Here is a 19,209-nt window from a genome sequence, read left to right on the forward strand (position 1 = left end):
CCCCCCACCCCCCATCCATCCCCATTTCCCCCCTCCCCCCTCCATCCCCATTTCCCCCCTCCCCCCATCCATCCCCATTTCCCCCCATCCTCCCCATTCCATCCTCCTCCATCCATCCACCCCTCCATCCTCCCCATTCCCCCATCCATCCTCCCCCATTTCCCCCCTCCATCCTCCCCCATTTCCCCCTCCCCCCATCCATCCTCCCCCATTTCCCCCCTCCCCCCATCCATCCTCCCCCATTTCCCCCCATCCATCCGCCCCCATTTCCCCCCTCCCCCATCCATCCTCCCCCATTTCCCCCCTCCATCCTCCCCCATTTCCCCCTCCCCCCATCCATCCTCCCCCATTTCCCCCTCCCCCCATCCATCCTCCCCCATCCATCCCCATTTCCCCCCTCCCCCCATCCATCCTCCCCATTTCCCCCCATCCATCCTCCCCCATTTCCCCCCATCCATCCTCCCCCATTTCCCCCCATCCATCCGCCCCCATTTCCCCCCTCCCCATCCATCCTCCCCCATTTCCCCCCCATCCATCCTCCCCCATTTCCCCCCCTCCCCCCATCCATCCTCCCCCATTTCCCCCCCATCCATCCCCCCTCCCCCCATCCATCCCCCCATCTCCCCCCTCCCCCCATCCATCCTCCTCCATTTCCCCCCATCCCCCATCCCCATATTTCCCCCCCCCATATCCATTCTCAATTTCTCTGTGTCCCATTCACTCGCTCAGCACCCTAACTCCAGCTATTTCTCCCTCTAATTATTCGTGTTCTGACTCTCGCCTCATTCTCCACTCACACCGCTGCACCGCCACATCTTGCGCCTGTGCGCGGCGCTGTTATCATCTCGCGAGAGTTGTCTCTATGAGGCTCCGCGGAGCCGGATTTCCGGTCTCTTTCTCGGGGTGGCGGTGGGGTTAGGCGCTGCTGATCTGATATGAAGGTGAGGAGCTGGGGTCCCGAGTGCGGCCATCGATTCATCCCCTCCGACCAAACTGGCTCTCTTCACACGCTCACGTTCCCTACGGCAGGCCGGGGCTATTGAGCTGTCCGTGCCGGCTGTTAGCGCTCGGATGGAGGCGGATTGATAGCGGGGAGGGCAGGGCCTCAGCCCCGCTGGAGGATCCGTCAGCTCTGAGGCCTGGATGACCCGGGGGGCGGGGGGGTCCATGAGGCTTTGACCCATTAACGCGCTCTGTTTTATTGAAGCGCCGGCAATGAGCTGCTTGCCGCTTGCAGCATTTTTTGTATTCACGTTGTCCACAACTGAGGCGACTGCTTTCACTTTTCCAGCTCAACATCTCTTTCCCAGCCACTGGCTGCCAGAAGCTTATCGAAGTCGACGATGAGCGAAAACTGCGAACTTTCTATGAAAAACGCATGGCCACCGAGGTTGCTGCGGACTGCCTTGGAGACGAATGGAAGGTAAGCCCGAGCCATGTGTCGCGTTGGATCGTGGCTGATCGGATTGTGGTCTCAACTCCGGTACATGTTTTACTGTGGAATGAATATTCTTACATCCAGAAGCGCTGTCCATATGGTGTAGGTTTGCTTCATTGAAAGTTTGATATTACAGGTGTCCTTTTTTTGCTGTCACGTCAACAGTATTATGAAGGCAGCACTTCAGCAATAACTTGCTCACTGACACTCAGTTTGGGTTCTTCCAGTGCCATTGAGCTCCTTACCTCATTACAATCTTGGTCAAAACATGGACTGAACTCAAGAGGTGAGATGAAAGTGACTGACTGTCCTTGACATCAAGTCAACATTTGACTGAATGTGGCAACAAGGAGCCCTAGCAAAACCGGAGTCAGTGGGAATCGAGGGGAAAACTAGAGACACTAGGAAGTTCTGAGGAACAAAGGTACCTTGGCGTGTGTGTCCATAGATCTCTGAAGGTGGAGGGGTATGATAGTTGGGTGGTGAAAAAGGCATATGGGACATTGTCTTTATCAATCGAGGCAAAGATTACAAAAATAGGGAGGTCATGTTGGAGTTGTATAGAGCCTTGGTGAGGCCACAGTGGAGTACTGTGTGCAGCTCTGGTCGCCACATTATAGGAAGGATGTGATTGCACTGGACGGAGTGCAGAGGAGATACACCGGGATGTTACTTGGGATGAAACATTTAAGTTGTGAAGAGAGGTTGGATAGACTTGGGTTGTTTTCATTGGAGCAGAGAAGACTGAGGGGCAACCTGATCGAGGTATACAAGATTATGAGGGGCATGGATAGGGAGCAGCTGTTCCCCTTAGTTGAAGGGTTAGTCATGAGGGGACATAAGTTCAAGGTGAGGGGCAGGAGGTTTAGGGGGATGTGAGGAAAAACATTTTTACCCAGAGGGTGGCGGGGGTCTGGAATGCGCTGCCTGGGAGGGCGGTGGAGGCTGGTTGCCTCATATCCTTTCACAAGTACCTGGATGAGCACTTGGCACGTCATAACGTCAGGTGTTTCTCACTCGATGGGCTGAAGGGCCTCTTCTGCACTGAGATTCTGTGAAAACTCTCCACTCGTTGGAGTCATACCTAGCACAAAGGAAGATGGTTGTGATTGTTGAGGGTCAGTCATCTCAGTCCCAGGACATTATTGCAGGAGTTCCTCAGGGCAGTGTCCTAGGCCCAACCATCTTCAGCTTCGTAAGGTCAGAAGTAGGGATGTTCACTAATGTTGAGCACCAGTCATGACTCTTCCGATATGAAGCAGTCTGTGCCCATATGTAGCAAAAGCTGGACAACTTTCCAGCTCGGGCTAAGTGGCAACTGACATTCGTGCTGCACAAGTGCAAGGCAATGATCTCCAACAAGAGAGCATCTAAGCACCTCCCCATGACATTCAATGACGTTACCATCACTGAATCCCCCAATAACAATATCCTAGGGGTTATCATTGAGCAGACACTGAACTAGACCAGCCACACACATACTGTGGCTACAAGAGCAGGTCTGAGACTAAGTTCTACAGCGAGTTACTCACTTCCTGACTTCCCAAAACCTATCCACAAGGCAAAAGTCATGCTCTCCACTTGCCTGGATGAGTGCAGCTCCAACAACACTGAAAAAACTCAGCATCATCCAGGATAAAGCAGCCTGCTTGAATGATACTTAATAAACCACTTTTAACATTCACTTCATCTACTGCCAACACAGTGGCAGCAGTGTGTACCATATACAAGATGCACTGCAGCAACTCACCAAGGCTCCTTCGACAGCACCTTCCAAATCTGGCCTCTACCACATAGAAGGACAAGGGCAGCAGCTGCATGGGAACACCATCTGCAAGTTCCCTCCAAGCCACAAACCATCCTGACTTGGAATTATATTGCCATTCTTTCGCTGTTGCTGGGTCAAAATCCTGGAACACCCTTCCTAACATCACTGGGTGTATCTACACCACCTGGACTTCAGAAGCTCAAGAAGACGGCTCACCACCAAGTCTCAAGAGCAATTGGGGATGGACAATAAATGCTGGCCCAGCCTGCACTCATATCCCTTAAAGAATAAAAAAAATCTAATTTCATAACTGGCTTCTCTTCCAACTGGCTATTTTTATTGTAGGGTGGGATCCTTTAATGACAGTAAAATGTAATTGCTTTTGAGGTATCTGTTCTTTGCTTCTTATTACGTGGTTGTAAATTAATAACGTATCAGCATTCAGTTGTAGCGGAGCACAGCATCAGTGAGGTGGTTGTATAATCTCTGGTCCAGTGTGATTTGACATGGTCCCTGTATGGAATGTTCACACACAACTTAGTCTTTAACCTAAAATTTTAAAAAAAAGTGCTGGAAAAACTCAGTAGGACTGGCAGCATTTACAGAGAGAAACAGAGTTAATGTTTCAAGTCCAATCTGACTTGTTTAGAAGAAGAGTCATATTGGGGCTCAAATTGTTAACTCTTTCTCTCCACAGATGCTGCCAGACCTGCTGAGTTTTCCCAGCACTTTCTGTTTTTATTTCAGATCTCCAGAAGCTGCAGTACTTTGCTTTTATTTTTGTCTTTAACCTGTTTCCTGCCATTGGGCTAGTAATCTCTTATGTAGAATCTTTTTCCCTTATGGTCAGTCTAGATGTATTTGTTGAGGCAGAGATGTAAGAATGATATGATTGCTGGTTTTGTAGGTTGTGAAGTCTGTGTCCTTTCTAAATTGTAATACTTTCTGAAAAGGGAAGCACCACAGTTATAATCCTGTCATGCATCTTGATGCCAATAAACATACAAGAATATTTTGGTATCAAGTCTATGTAACTGTAAATAAGCAGAGATCAGTTCATTAATTGCCCCCTGAGAATGTTGTTGGTTCAAGTCTCTCTCTCTCTCTCTCTCTCGACTTCACATAATCTACGCTGGTACTTCATGCTCAGAGAGTTGCAACAGTGTCGAGCGTCGCATCTTTCAGATGAGTGGTTAACAGTGGCTTATATTTATATAGCACCGTTAATGTAATGAAATGGTCCAAGGTACTTCACAGGAGCATTTTGAAACAAAGTATGACATAAGGAGCGATGAGATTAGATGACCAAAAGCTTGGTCAAAGAAATAAGTTTTAAGGAGTGCCTGAAAGGAGGAAAATGAGGTAGAGAGGTGCAGAGATGGATGGAGGGAGGATATTCCGGAGCTTTTGGTCCCAGACAACTGAAGGCACATCTGCCAGTGGTGGAGAATATATGATCAGAAATACATAAGCTAGAATTAGAGGAGTGCAGATATCTCGGAAGGCTGTAGAATTGTAGGAGATTAGAGAGATAGGGAGGGGCAAGACCATGGAGGGATTTGCAAACAAGGGCACGGATTTTAAAATCAAGACATTGCTTGACCAGGAGGAAATACAGGTCGGTGAGCGCAGGAGTGACAGGGGAATGGGACTTGCTGCAAGTTAAGACACAAGCTGCAGAGTCTTGGGGTGACCTCAAGTTTACAGAGAAAAGAATATGAGACCAGCCAGGAGTGTGTTGAAATAGTCAAGTTTAGAAGTAATGCATGGATCAGGAATTCGACAGTAAGTTGAGCAGTGTTACAGAGGTGGAAATAGGTGGTCTTATAGATGGCACAAGTATAAGATTGGACATTCATCTCGTCATCAAATGTGACTCCAAGTTTGTAAACAGACTGGCTAAATCCTAGATTGTCACAGGGAGGTGAATGAAGTCTAGTTAGGGAGCAGAGTTTGGAGTGGGTACCGAAAACAATGGCTTCAGTCTTTCCAATATTTAATTGGAAGAAATTTCTGCTTATCCAGTACTGGATGTTGGCTAAGCAGCCTGATTTAACAATAGTGGAGGAGTCGAAAGAGGTGGTGGTGAGGTACAGCTGGGCATCATCAGCATGTGAAAACTAGCGCCATACCTTCAGATGATGTCAAGAGGCAGCATATAGATGAGAAATAGGAGGGGGTCAATGATTGATCCTTGGGGGACCCCAGAGGTAATGGTGCAGGAACAGGAAGAGAAACCATTGCAAGTGATACTACATGAGAGCAGTCCCACCCAGCTGGTCAACAGTGGAGAGGTATTGGAGATGACTGGTGGACAGCTCAAGGAAGACACGTAGGGAAAGTTAACCTTTGTCATAGTGATGTAGGCTGTCATTATTAGCTTTGGTACTGTGGTTGGCATGGAAATCTGATTGGAGAGATTCAAACATGGAGTTCTGGGAAAGATGGGAATGGATTTTGGAGGCAAGAACACATTTCAGGGACTTTGGGGAGGAAGAGGAGGTTGGAGATGGTTTGCCAGGATAAGAGCATATAAACATACATATGAACTTACCAATTCAGAGCAGGAGTAGGCCACTTGGCCCCTCGAGTCTGCTCCATCATTCAATAAGCTCATGGCTGATCTGATTGTAACCTCAATCCCACATTCCTGCCTACCCCGATAACCTTTCACCCCTTTGTTAATCAAGAATTTATCTAGCTCTGCCTTAAAAACATTCAGATTCTGCTTCCATTGTCTTTTGAGGAAGTTCCAGACTCAACCCTCTGAGAGGAAAAATTTCTCCTCATCTTTTTCTTAAATGAGCGACCCCTTATTTTTAAACAGTGACTCCTAGTTCTAGATTCTCCCCACAAGAGAAAACCTCCTCTCTACATCCTCCCTGTCAAGCCACTCAGGACCTTAAAGGTTTCAATCAAATCGCCTCCTATTGTTCTAAACTCCAGTGGATACAAACCTAACCTGTCAGACCTTTCCTCATAAAACAACCCACCCATTCCTGATACTAGTCTAGGAAACCTCTGAACTGTTTCTAACACATTTACATCCACCCTTAAATAGGGAGACCAACCAGCACTGTACACAGAACTCCAGATGAGGTTAGGTAGTTAAGTAGTATTTCATAAATGATCAGGTTAGGTTGTTAAGTAGTATGTCATAAATGATTAGCTGTTGTTTTTTACTAACAGGCAGATTGATATTCATTCTTGATCATGCGCAACTTAGAATTATCAGAAAGCAAAGCATGATTCTATTTAAAAAATAAAGTTCAGGATTAAGATCACCAGGTTTTAAGTTCCCAAAAGGAACATGAGAAGCAGATTTGTTGCTGACATACAGCAGATTGTGAATGGAGAAGGTAAATGTTGTGTGATTATAGCCAAGCCCTGCATATTCAATGCACGATCTTCAAGCTTGCTCATGTTTGTGTGCCAAAAGCAGGAGACAAATCAAATAATGATTTCGCTCGAGTCTCAAGAGCTCTACATCAAAAATCAAAGTAGCATTAGATGGAATGTCGCCAGGGTGGCCAGCAGCTCCATAAGCATAGTCAGAGGTCTCACTAATGCCCTGTACAATTGAAGCATAACCTCCCTACTTTTGTAATCAATTCCTCTCACAGTAAATGATAGCATTCTATTAGTTTTCCTAATTACTTGCTGTACCTGCATACTAGCCTTTTGTGATTCATGCACTAGAACACCCAGATCCTTCTGAATCTCAGAGCTCTGCAGTCTCTCACCATATAGATAATCTTTTCTATTCTTCCTGCCAAAATGGACAATTTCACATATGTGCACATTGTACTCCAGTTGCCAGATCTTTGCCCACTAACTTCACCAATTTATGTCCCTTTGTAGCCTCCTATTTCCTCTTCACAATTTACTTGCCTACTTTGTGTTGTCAGCAAATTTAACAACCATGCTTTTGGTCCCTTCATCCAAGTCATTTATATAAATTGCAAAAACCCTGAGACCCCAGCACTGATCCCTGTGGCACACCACTCGTCACATCCTGCCAATCAGAAAATGACCCATTTATACCAACTCGCTGCTTCCTGTTAGCCAGCCAGTCTTCTATCCATGTTAATATGTTACCCAGTAAACCATGAGCTTTTATTTTCTGCAATAACCTTGCAAGTGCCTTCTGGAAATTGAAGTATTGTACATCCACCAGTTCCCATTATTCACAGCACATGTGACTCCTTTGAAGAGCTCTGATAAATTGGTTAAGCATGATTTCCCTTTCACAAAAAACCCATTTTATCTGCCTTATTGGCTTCAATTTTTCTAAGTGCCCTGCTATAACATCTTTAGTAATAGTTTCTAACATTTTCCCTGTGACATAGGTTAACTGACCTGTAGATTCCTGCTTTCGGTCTCCCTCTTTTGAATAAAGGAGTTATATTTGCTATTTTCCAATCTAATGGAACCTTCCCCGAATCTAGGGAATTTTGGAAAATTAAAGCCAGTGCATCAACTATCTCACTAGCCACTTCTTTCAAGCACTTAGGGTGAAATCCCTATGGACCTGGAAATTTGTCAGCCCACAGCCCCAGCTATTTGCTCAATACTACGTCCCTAGTGATTGTAATTTTCCCGCGTTTCTCACCCCCCCCCCCCCCCATTTCCTGATTTACAATTATTTCCAGGATGTTACTTGTATCCTCCATGGTGTAGACCGAAGCAAAATACCTTTTTGATTCATCCGTCATCTCCCTATTTTCCATTATCAATTCCCCGGTTGCACTTTCTATATCTTATTAGCTAGTTTTCTCTAGCACTCTGATTTTTCCCTCGTTATTAATCTTTTTGCCATTTGCTGTTTATATTCTTTCCCATCTTCTGACCTGCCACCCATCTGTGCGTAATTATATGCTTTTTCTTTAAGCTTGATACTGTCTTTAACTTTTTTAGTTAACCACAGATGGTGGGCCCTCCACTTAGAATTTTTCTTTTTCATTGGAATGTATATATTCTGTGTATTCTGAATAATCCCTTTAAATGTCTGTCTCTGAACTTATATTGACTTATCCCTTGAATTTACCAGTTCACTTTAACTAGCTCTGCTTTCGTGCCCTCATAATAGCCCTTATTTAAGTTTAAAATACTAATCTTGATTCACTCGTTTCTCCCACAGAATAAATTTAAAATTCAATCATGGTCGCTGCTACCTAGGGGCGCCTTCACTATGAGGTTATCAATTAATCCTATCTCGTTGCCCAATACCAGGCCTAATATAACCTGCTCTCTGGTTGGCTTCAGAATGTGCTGTTCAAAGAAACTATCTGAAAACATTCTTTGAAAGCCTCATCTACGCTACCTTTGCCCATTTTATTTTTCTAGTCTTTATGTAGATTAAAATCCCCATGATTATTGCTGTTAAAAAAAAACTGCGGATGCTGGAAATCCAAAACAAAAACAGAATTACCTGAAAAAACTCAGCAGGTCTGGCAGTACCTTTCTAACAAGCTCCCATTATCTCTTATACTCTGTCCTACCGTGTAAAAGGGGTCAAGTGTCCTTTGTTTTTAAGGAGAGGGGCAATGACATCAGATTTAAAGGACAAAGGGGTGACCTAAAGGAAGAGGTCAGTTTGCAAAAACAGCTAACATGGGGCCCAGGAGCAGAAGGTGGGTGATCAGTTTAGTGGGAATACGATTGCGAGGTTGTGGCCCTGTCTGCTCCCTCAGATAGACAGAAAAGATCCCTTGACATTCAAAGAATGGTGTTCTGACCAATATTTATCCCTCAACAAACATTAGTAAGTAAAACAATATCGAGTTCATTAACACATTGCTGTTTGTGGGACCTGGCTGACTGCAAATTGGTGACTATAGTTCAAAGGTAGTCTGAGGGTTTGAAAGATGCTATAAGTTCATTCTCTTGAATTTTGGATTTTTTTCAGGGATATGTTGTGCGCATCAGTGGTGGCAATGACAAGCAGGGCTTCCCCATGAAACAAGGTATCTTGACTAATGGCCGTGTCCGTCTGCTGCTCAGCAAGGGGCATTCCTGCTATCGCCCTAGGAGAACCGGTGAACGCAAACGAAAATCTGTTCGTGGATGTATTGTTGATGCCAACCTCAGTGTCCTGAATTTAGTTATTATTAAGAAAGGTAAGTGAAAGTTTCTACTGTGGGTTGAAGAGATTTGTTTTTTTGCAATTTCGAATTCACTCCCTGAACCTATGCCTACTGAAGATTTTCTGAGTCTTCCTTACAATAAAGCAATACAAATTGTTAAATATAAAATAATCTTAACAGTTTGACTTTCTACCCTTTTTCAAAATCTGACACTATTTACACAGGGCAAAGTCTGTAAATTCTGTCTGATGTGATTATTCAGCCAAGGTCCCCACTGAACTCATGGGTAAAGGCACTGCAGTAAGCTATACAGACCAGACAGCCCCAGCTTTGATTCTGGATTCATTGGGTTAGCTGATCTCCATTTGAGGCAGTGGTGCTGTAACATACTGAAATCAAAAAGTCTAGGGAGACAGAAAGTCAGACACAGAATTTTACTTTTAACCCTGCTATGTGTGGTTGTACTTGAGGGAAATATGTCCTAGAATACACTTGTGCAGTGTACCACTTCTTGGTTTTAGTGTGGGAACTGCTTTAAGGTTTGACCTTACATATTTTGTTAGTTGCTTTAATATTTATCCATCTTTTCCAATATATTTTCTATTTGACACACTGGCAGTGATGGCATTGTTTAGCCTTCACGTTGGCTAATGCGGCCATAGAGCCACTGCCGCCAAATACAGATTTCTTTCAGTTAAAATGGAAAACAGTATGATGCATTATACTGCTTTACACAGCTTACATAATCCTGAGCAATCTGGCTGGTGTTATAACCAACATCATCAAAGAAAAATCACATTGCAAAGATATGTTGTATGCAACACCCCCTGCTATTGCCAGTTGGAATGGATGACTTTGTTGAGTAAGTGGTCTATATGGCTCCCTGGTTCAGGTTCAAGATTCTGCCAGGTTAGGTTATCTCGGTCAGAGTGATGAGGAGAATTTGCTCAGGATCCCACTTCTGCCTGCTTTCCAGTAATCTGCTACAGGCATGGTTATTCGGACATTTGGCAAAGGCAAGATTGGCTTTGATTGTAATGCCTGTTTGTACATCGTTCAGTCTGCAAAATTGCTGATTGAACATAGTGCCGGAGAGGACAAAGCTGTCAGTGGGAGAGGTGGGGAAATTGGCAAGAAAAGGAAAGAGAAATAGATTTTTGCATATGTTGAATGTTCGATCTAGTGGTGTGACAACATTGCATATTTATTTAGAAATGTGTTTGAAAGGACAACTCCTCAAGATTTCTTTTTCTGAATAGGTGAGAAGGACATCCCTGGTCTGACAGACAATACTGTGCCCCGCCGTCTTGGACCGAAGAGGGCTAGCAAAATCCGCAAACTGTTCAACCTGTCCAAGGAGGATGATGTGCGCCAGTATGTTGTGAGGAGACCTCTGAGCAAGGAAGGTATGTACATTTTCCCGCCTACTCGAATAGTTTTAAATCTCTACCTTGTTTTCTCCACCCTTTCACCGCCAACAACTTGGGAGTAGCTGATGGACTTCTGGCAGAAAGGTCTGCTGCTTTCTTCTCTTTCCCTAGCCCATCAGGCCAAACTTCCCCAAAGGTTCCCCCATCTTAGCCCTAAACTTGCATCTTTCTCTACTTTTCCTGTTATCTCTTCTCTGAACTCATCTTGTCCATGAGACCCACTTCCTGCTCCCTTTTGTGCTGAATTTGTGTACTATATGTTATTGCAGTGAATCATCTACATCTGTTCCTATCCAACTTCCTTTCCTGGTCCCTACATTAGCTGATATTGTTAACAGGTCTCACTTCAGGTACTATCATCATCCTTTTCTCTTGGTCCTTGAACATACTATTGCCTCCTGAATGAGGGAACAGTAACAAAGTGGTTATGTGAGTGGACTAGCAATCCAGAGACCTGTGTTAAAGGTCTAGAGACTCGAGTTGAAATCCCACCCCGACAGCTGGGACATGTAAATTCATAAATTAATATCTGGAGTTAAAAAGCTAGTAACAGTAATGGTGGCCATGAAACTATCGGATTGCCATAAAACCCCATCTGGTTTACTAATGTCCTTTTAAATAAGGAAGTCTACTGACCTTACCCGGCCTGGCCTATGTGTGACGCCAGATCGACAGCAATGTAGTTGAATGTGTTGAACTGCCTTCCGAAAAGGCCCAAAAAGCCACTTGGTTGTATTCAAAAAGTGGTTCACTAACACCTTCTCCAAGGCAATTGGGAAAGGGCAATGAATGCTAACCTTGACAGTGACAGTCAATTCATATGAGTTAATTTTTAAAAGTTCTTGCTCTCCTTTCCTACAGCTTCACATTTACATTTCTCCAATTTGATTTCTGCCCCACCTCACAATACTGAAAGCCAACAATGACATCCTATTGACTATGACTTTAAAACTATTCGTCCTTGTCCTCCTCTGCCTCTCTTCAGCCTCGACATGGTTAACCACCACCATCCTTCTCCAATGTCTCCCCTCCGTTGTCTAGCTTGGTGGAACTGCACATGTCGCGTTCGTTCCTTGTCTATCCAGTCATAGCCAAAAAATTGCCATCATTGGCTGCTCCCACATCATTATCTCTGGCCTTCACCACAGATATGTCCTTGGCTCACCGTTTTTCTGATTTACATGATGCCGCTTGACAGCATCGTTCGTTAACACGGTTTCAACATACATGCTGACAACACCCAGCTCTGCCTCCACATCGGTCGACCCCTCCACTCTGTTATATCGCCTAAATTCTGCCTCAGCTTATTGCTGCTGCTGAAACCCTCATCTGTGCCTTTATTACCCCGTGACTTGGCCCTTCCATTGTTCTCCCCTGGCCTCTAACTTCTAAACCTAAGCTCATCTAAAACTATGTTGCCTGTTTCCTAATTCACATCAAATCCTGTTTACCCATCACCCCTGTGTTTGCTGGCCTACATTGGCTCTCAGTCAAGCAATGTTCAGTTTTAAAGGTTGCGTTTATTTGCACCACAACATTAGGGGCAGCACTTCCTGCACGTGCACAGATGCGGTTACAGTGATGCAGGAGTTACAATGTTGCATCTACTGCATGCCCTACCCTAAAAGTATGTCTGAAAATGAGGACCAGGATAGCAAAACTATGACAGAGTAAGAGGCAAAAATGTCAAAGAGAAAGCAGTGACAGTACCAACAACTGCTTCCCTAGGTGCCACATCCAAATGCCTTTTAATGAATCATCAAATAATGTGAGCTCCAGACCATGGCGCTAGTATTAAGAGTCCCATTAGCTACCAGCTGAGCTAGTCAGGCTGTGCAGGAACTTGACCCACAAAGTTTTTACAGCTGCACAATGCATTGCCAGAAACTTTCAAACTTTTACCCCCACTGGTCTGAGCAAGAAACCTTTAAATTCTCATCTTTGTTTCCAAATCTCCCCATGGTCTTGCTCTCTCGATCTCTGGAGCTGCTTCCAGCCCCACAAAATTTCGATTTCTCTAGTCATCCCCTTCTGGCCTTTGGATCGTCTCCAATTTTAATCGTTCTACCATTGGCTGTAGCCTAAGTTCTGTAATTCTCTCCCGATAGCTATCAATCTCCCACTCCTTTAGAATGTTCCCTAAAATTCACCTCTAACTAAGCTTTTGGTCACCTGTCCTAACATCTCCTTATGTTGCTCAGTGTCATATTTTATTTGGAAGCCATTGGGATGTTTGCTGCATTAAAAGTGCTCCTTAGTTGATGAAGGTATGCCCCAAATATGGCTCTCAAAAACAGAGGTGTTCCTTTCAAATATTGCTGTGCTGTTTTGAAACATTGTTTTTATCAGCCATGCACTTCAAAATAAATTTGGTACTGTGGTAGAGTGGTGCTGAAGAATGTTCAAAATATAAAGATAGTCTTTTTTGAGGCTAGAAAAGCAGGCAAACTGTGGCTCAGTGGGATTCCTCTTTTGTGAATGTTTAAGAGCTGTTAGAATTTTATTTTTATGCATTTATTTTGCATTTTGTCTTCAATTCCCAGGTAAGAAGCCTAGAACCAAAGCTCCCAAGATTCAGCGTCTGGTAACTCCCCGAGTTCTGCAGCACAAACGGAGACGCATTGCCCTGAAGAAACATCGTACCCAGAAGAACAAGGAGTCTGCAGCAGAGTATGCTAAGCTTTTAGCCAAGAGAATGAAGGTTAGTTTGTTCTGTTTTAAGGAAATATTTGATTCTCTGCATCTTGGTTTTGCAGATACATGGGTGTGTGTGGTTAGGTTCCATCTTTTCGGTTATACTGAAATAGTATAAGGTCCCCTTGGCAATGTTGCCTTTTGTCCTAAAGAGTTACGCTTGGACTGGCAATCTCCTCCAAGACATTTAAATTGAGTGGGATATGCTGCAGAACCATGAAGTTTTGTCATCTTATATGAGAATTCTAATACTTTCCTCCACCTTCTGTAAGCTTCAGCACATCCAAAGTTCTACAGCTCATATTCCTTCCATCACCAAGACATGCCCATCCTGTCCCTGTAGACCTACATTGACTAAGTTCTGCAAGGACCTCAATTTAAAGTTTCCATCCCAATTTAAATCCTTGTCCCACCCTGTCTTAAAATTCCTCTGACACCACCTGCGCTCCCCTGCCCTAACTCTGTTCTTTTAACCTTTGGCTTTAAGCTCAAATTCTCTCATTCTTACACCACCTATAAAAGTTATCTTCCTCGTAAAACTTCTGATCATTCTGAACAATATCCCATTTTTTGATTCCACTTTTTTTGCATTCAGCTTCTATGGCACTTTGAGACATTCTTCCACATTACAGACACTACATAAATGTTGTGATTGAACATTTGTTGAAAGAGAAGTTGCCTCAGTAAACAGCAATAGTATTGAGTGGCGTGCAATAGTACTATTGTATTAACCTGACCTATTTGAATTATTTTGCAGGAGGCTAAGGAGAAACGCCAGGAGCAGATCGCAAAGAGGCGTCGTCTTTCTTCACTGAGGGCCTCCACATCTAAATCTGAATCTAGCCAAAAGTAAAAATATTGGTGGGATAGACAAAATAAACAGTTTTTGTTGAAACCTCCTGATTTCATTATTTGCATATTGAAAACAAATGTTTTACACTGCTCAACAATTTGCTTTGCGAAAGGATAAATTATTGGTGGGCCTTCCACATTTAAATGGTGTTATTGTCCATTTATTCACATCAATTTAGGGTGAAATATTGTTTGAAGAATTTTTCAACATTTGTAGAAACAAAAAGATACTCAAGCTTATTCCAGTCTTAAATAGGGTTATACAAGCTCTCGTGAGCAGCTGCAGCTAGTTAATTGAGTAACTAGCTTAAATTTTTTCAGAAGCTTGAATCATTTGGTTTCGGAAACTATAAAAATGAGGTCCTCACTTGGTCTGCACAGAGAGCTATTTTGAATATGTTGTGTCAAGCTGGGAGTTTGGTGAGTGGGGAGGTTCGGTAAGGGAGGTGCTCCTTTTCAGGCCTCTGGTAGTTGGCTCTTTCCTAAGTATAGAGGGAGAAGCTGATTAGTGAGTAACTGATAAATTAATCTACTTACTCTAATTGCGATACGTACTTTTTTGAAGGTTACAGTATGGCAGGTCAACTCAGCCGAGTAGAATGCATATCCTGCAGTATGTGGGAAGTCATGGACGCACCAAGTGTCCTAGATGAACACATCTGAAGGAAGTGTCACCAGCTACAGAAGCTTGAGCTCCAAGTTTTGGAACTCGAATGACAACTGGAGTCACTGGTGCATTGGCAAGGCAGAGAACTATGTGGATAGCGCATTTAGGGAGGCAGTTGCACCATAGATTAGGAATGTGCAGGCAGCAAGGGAATGAGCAACAGTCAGGGTAAGTTAACCAGGCAGTAGTGCAAGAGTACCCCAAGTCTATCTTGCTAATCTGTTTTTGATTTTGGATACTGATGACGCCAGTAGTTCCTCAAGGGAATGCAGCCAGAGCCATTTTTGCACAGGAGGGAGAAAGGAGAGTGGAAGAGCAATAGTGATTCGATAGTCAAGGGGATCAGACAGGTGTTTCTGCAGCAGTAAACACAACTCTAGGATGGTGTGTTGCCTCCCTTGTGCCAGAGTCAAGGATGTCATGGAGAGGCTATAGGACATCCTGGGGGAGGCTGAACAACCAGAGATTGTGGTCCACATTGGTATCAATGACATAGGTAGGAAGAAGGATGAGGTCCTGAAAGCAGAGTTTAGGGAGTTAGGAAATTAAAAAGCAAGACCTCAAGAACAGTAATCTCAGGATTATTTCCAGTGCCACATGCTTGTGAGCACAGGAATAGGAGGTTTGAACACGTGGCTGCAGAATTGATATAGGAGGGAGGGCATCAGATTTCTGAGGCATTGGAACCTGTTCTGGGGCAGGTTGGACCTGTATTAGTTGGACAGGTTACACTTTAACAGGACCCGTGCTAATCCTTGCAGGGATATTTGCTCATGCTGTTGGTGGTTTAAACTAGCTTGTCAGGGGAGACGTAATTCAAATTGGAATGAAGTAAAGGAGGTAACAGGAAGTAGCAAGAGAAATTAGATGGCAGGTGAAACAAAGGTGAGCAGCAACTAGGCTTAGAATGTGGAATAATAAGATTTAGTTAAGGGCAGTCTACCTGATCGCGCACAGCATTTGCAATAAGGTAAATGATTTAAAGGCACAGGTAAATGGGAATGATCTAATTGCCATTATGAAAACATGGCTATGGAGTGACTAAGTTTGGGAGCTGAATAAAGGATATTTGACATTTAGGAAGGAAAGAGAAAAGGTGGTGTTGCGTTGGTGATAAAGGATGGGATTAGTACATTAGTAAGTGACTATCTCAGATTGGAAGAACAAAATGTGGAATCTGTCCAGGTGGAGCTAAGAAGCAGCAAACATTGGTAGGAGTTGTTTAGGAGCCACCAAAAGTAGTGGTTATTAATCAGGAGATTAAAGAAATATGTAGCATAGGTAAAACAGTAATCATAGGTGACTTCAATCTGCATATAGCGGGGGAAGAGGATGAGTTTCTGAAGTGTGTTAGTAATGGTTTTTATAAAGCAGTATGTTGAGGAACCAACTAGATAACATGTTATTTTAGATCTTGTATTATGTAACAAGGAAGGGCGAATTAATAGGCTTTTGGCAAAAGAATCTTTAGGGATGAGTGACCATAATATAGAATTTTACATTATGTTTGAAAGTGAGTTAGTTAAATCTGAAGCCATGGTGTTAAATTGGAACAGGAAATTAAAGATATGAGAAACAAATTGGCTGAGGTAGATTGGGAAAATACATTAAAAGGTATGATAGTACATAGGCAATGGATAGCCTTTAAAGAATTATTACATAGTTTACAGCAATTATACATTCCTTCAAAGCACAAAAGCCCCAAAAAGGAAAGTTTGTCAACTGCGGCTAACAAAGGAAGTTAAGGATTGTAATAAAAAAGGCATATAGAGCAGTGTCGGGAGTTAAAGAGCGCAAGAAGGGGTGAGACTGAGAGCAGAGTTGGAGAGTTAAAAGAGCATGAGGAGGGGCAAGACAGGAGTCGGAGAGTTAAAGGGGCGAGACTGAGATAAACAGTAAATTGTATATATAGGAATTATTCTAAAGATAATTAAAATAAACTAGTAAATACTGTAGTAACCACTTTATAGCAAATACAAGGTATGTGCAGGTTGGCCATGTGGAATGTCAGTCTTGTGGGATGTAGGAAGTCAGGCAGGCACAAAGTGCTCTCATTGACTTCACCTGTAGGAAGTGTCACCAGCTGCAGAAACTTAAGTGCTGAGTTGCAGAGCTTGAGTGATGGCTGGAGTCACTGGTGCATCCTCAAGGCTGTGGATTACATGGACAGCACATTTAGCGGGATGGTCACACCACAGCTGAGAAGTACACGGGCAGAGGGAATGGGTGACTGCCCAGAGGAAGAGAAACAGGCAGGTAGTCCAGGAATCCCCTGAGGCTATCTTGCTTGCCAACCGCCTTTCTATTTTGGATACTGGTGAGCGAGATGGTTCCTCAGAGGAATGTAGCAAGAGCCAAGTGTGTGGCACCACAGGTAGCTCAGCTGCACAGGAGGGGAGGTGGAAGATGGAAGTGCTGTAGGGGATTCCATGGTGTGGGGAGCGGACATGTGTTTCTGCGGCTGTAGGCGTGACTCCAGGATAGTATGTTGCCTCCCAGATGCCAAGGTCAAGGATGTCACAGAGAGGCTGCAGGACATTCTTTTGGTGAAGGGTGAACATCTAAATGTGGTCTACATTGGGACCAATGACAGGTTGGAACAGGGATGAGGTCCTGAAAGCAGATTTTAGGGAGTTAAGAAGGGGATTAAAAAGTAGGACCTCAAGAGCAGAAATCTCAGGATTACTCCAGTGCCACATGCTGGTGAACATAACAATACGAAGACTGAGCAGTTCAACAAATGACTGGAGAAATGGAGTAGGAGGGAGGGCTTTAAATTTCTGAGGCATTGGGATCGGTTCTGGAGCAGGTGGGACTTGTACAAGAAGGATGGCTTATGCCTTGAAAGGACTAGTGTTCCCATGGTGAGGTTTGCTAGTGCTGTTTGGGTTTAAGCTAGATTGGCAGGGGGGTGGGAACCTGGAGGGAAATTCAGAGTGCAGAGAAGAAAAACTGGCAGTGGAAAGTAGTGAAGTATCAACTGATAAATGAGGCTATGTCAGAGAGTTGGATCAAGATAGAATACTTGGAGGGTTTGATAGAATTGGAGTAGGCAACAGTAAGTTATTAGATGGGGTCAGAATAAGCAGAAAAGTTTTCTTTTAAAAACCTAAATCAGGGCTGTGCATATATGTGAATGCACAGTGTGATTGGTGAACTGCAGGCACAGTTTGACAGATAGAACTATGATATTGCCATTAACAGAGACCTGGCTCAAAGAAGGGCAGGACTGGACATTAAATACTTATGGGTACACGGTATTTTGGAGAGACAGGAAAGAAAGAAAAGGGGGTGGGGGAGTGGAAATATTGGTTAAAGGTGACTTACAATATTGGAGAGAGAGGATGTTCCAGAGGGGCGAAGGACAGAATCTCTCTGGCTAGAGGTAAGGAATGGGAAAAGTTCAATAACATTGATTGGTGTAGTATATAGACCACCAACTCGTGGAAGGGATATGGAGCAACAAATTTGCAAAGGAATTACAGAGAGATGCAAGAGTTATAGAGTAATCATAAAGGGGGACTTCAATTATCCAAACATAGACTGGGATAGGAATAGTACAAAAGGACAAGAGGGGCAAGAGTTCCTGGAATGTGTCCAAGATAATTTTCTACAGCAGTATGTTTCCAGTCCAACGAGAGGACATGCTCTTTTGGACCTAGGGAATGAGTTGGCCCAAGTGGATCAAATATCAGTGGGAGAACCTCTAGGGGACAGTGACTATTGTATCATAAGGTTTAGGTTAATTATGGAAAAGGACAGGGAACAATCCAGAGCAGAGATAATTAATTGGGGGAAAGCCAGCTTCAATGGGATGAGAATACACCTGAGTTGAGTGAGTTGGAATCAAATGTTGGCAGAAAAGACAGTGGCTGAACAATGTGCCACCTTCAAAGAAAAAGTACTGCCGGCAATGTCAAGGTATATTCCCTTGAAGGGGAAAAGCAGGACAAATAAATCCAGACTGTCCTGGATGATGAGAGAGATAGAGGTAAAGATGAAAAGGAAGAAGTATGCATACGACAGATGTCAGGTAGAAAATACAATGGAGAATCAGGCTGAATATAGAAGGACCAGAGGGGAAGTGAAGAAACTAAGAAAAGCAAGAAGAGGACATAAAAAGAGGCTGGCAGCCAAAATAAAAGGGAATCCCAATGTCTTTTATAAGCATGTAAATAATAAAAGGGTGGTAAAACAAAGAGTAGGGCCGATTAGGGGACTTGCATGTGGAAACTACAGAAATAGCGGAGGTGTTGAACTAGCACTTTGTATCT

General features: G+C 43.8%; 1 protein-coding gene across 1 annotated transcript; it reads left to right on the top strand.

Annotated features, from left to right (window-relative positions):
* Positions 1 to 829: 829 nt before the first annotated feature.
* Positions 830 to 14,311, top strand: rps6 (ribosomal protein S6). The gene is made up of 6 exons (XM_041185247.1): positions 830 to 941; positions 1,292 to 1,423; positions 9,115 to 9,325; positions 10,552 to 10,698; positions 13,266 to 13,423; positions 14,174 to 14,311. The coding sequence occupies exons 1-6, from the start codon at positions 936 to 938 to the stop codon at positions 14,267 to 14,269; spliced, it is 750 nt and encodes a 249-aa protein (XP_041041181.1). The 5' UTR covers positions 830 to 935; the 3' UTR covers positions 14,270 to 14,311.
* Positions 14,312 to 19,209: the final 4,898 nt, after the last annotated feature.

Source organism: Carcharodon carcharias, chromosome 4, assembly GCF_017639515.1.
Source record: "Carcharodon carcharias isolate sCarCar2 chromosome 4, sCarCar2.pri, whole genome shotgun sequence".
In the NCBI taxonomy this organism is placed as follows: Eukaryota; Metazoa; Chordata; class Chondrichthyes; order Lamniformes; family Lamnidae; genus Carcharodon; species Carcharodon carcharias.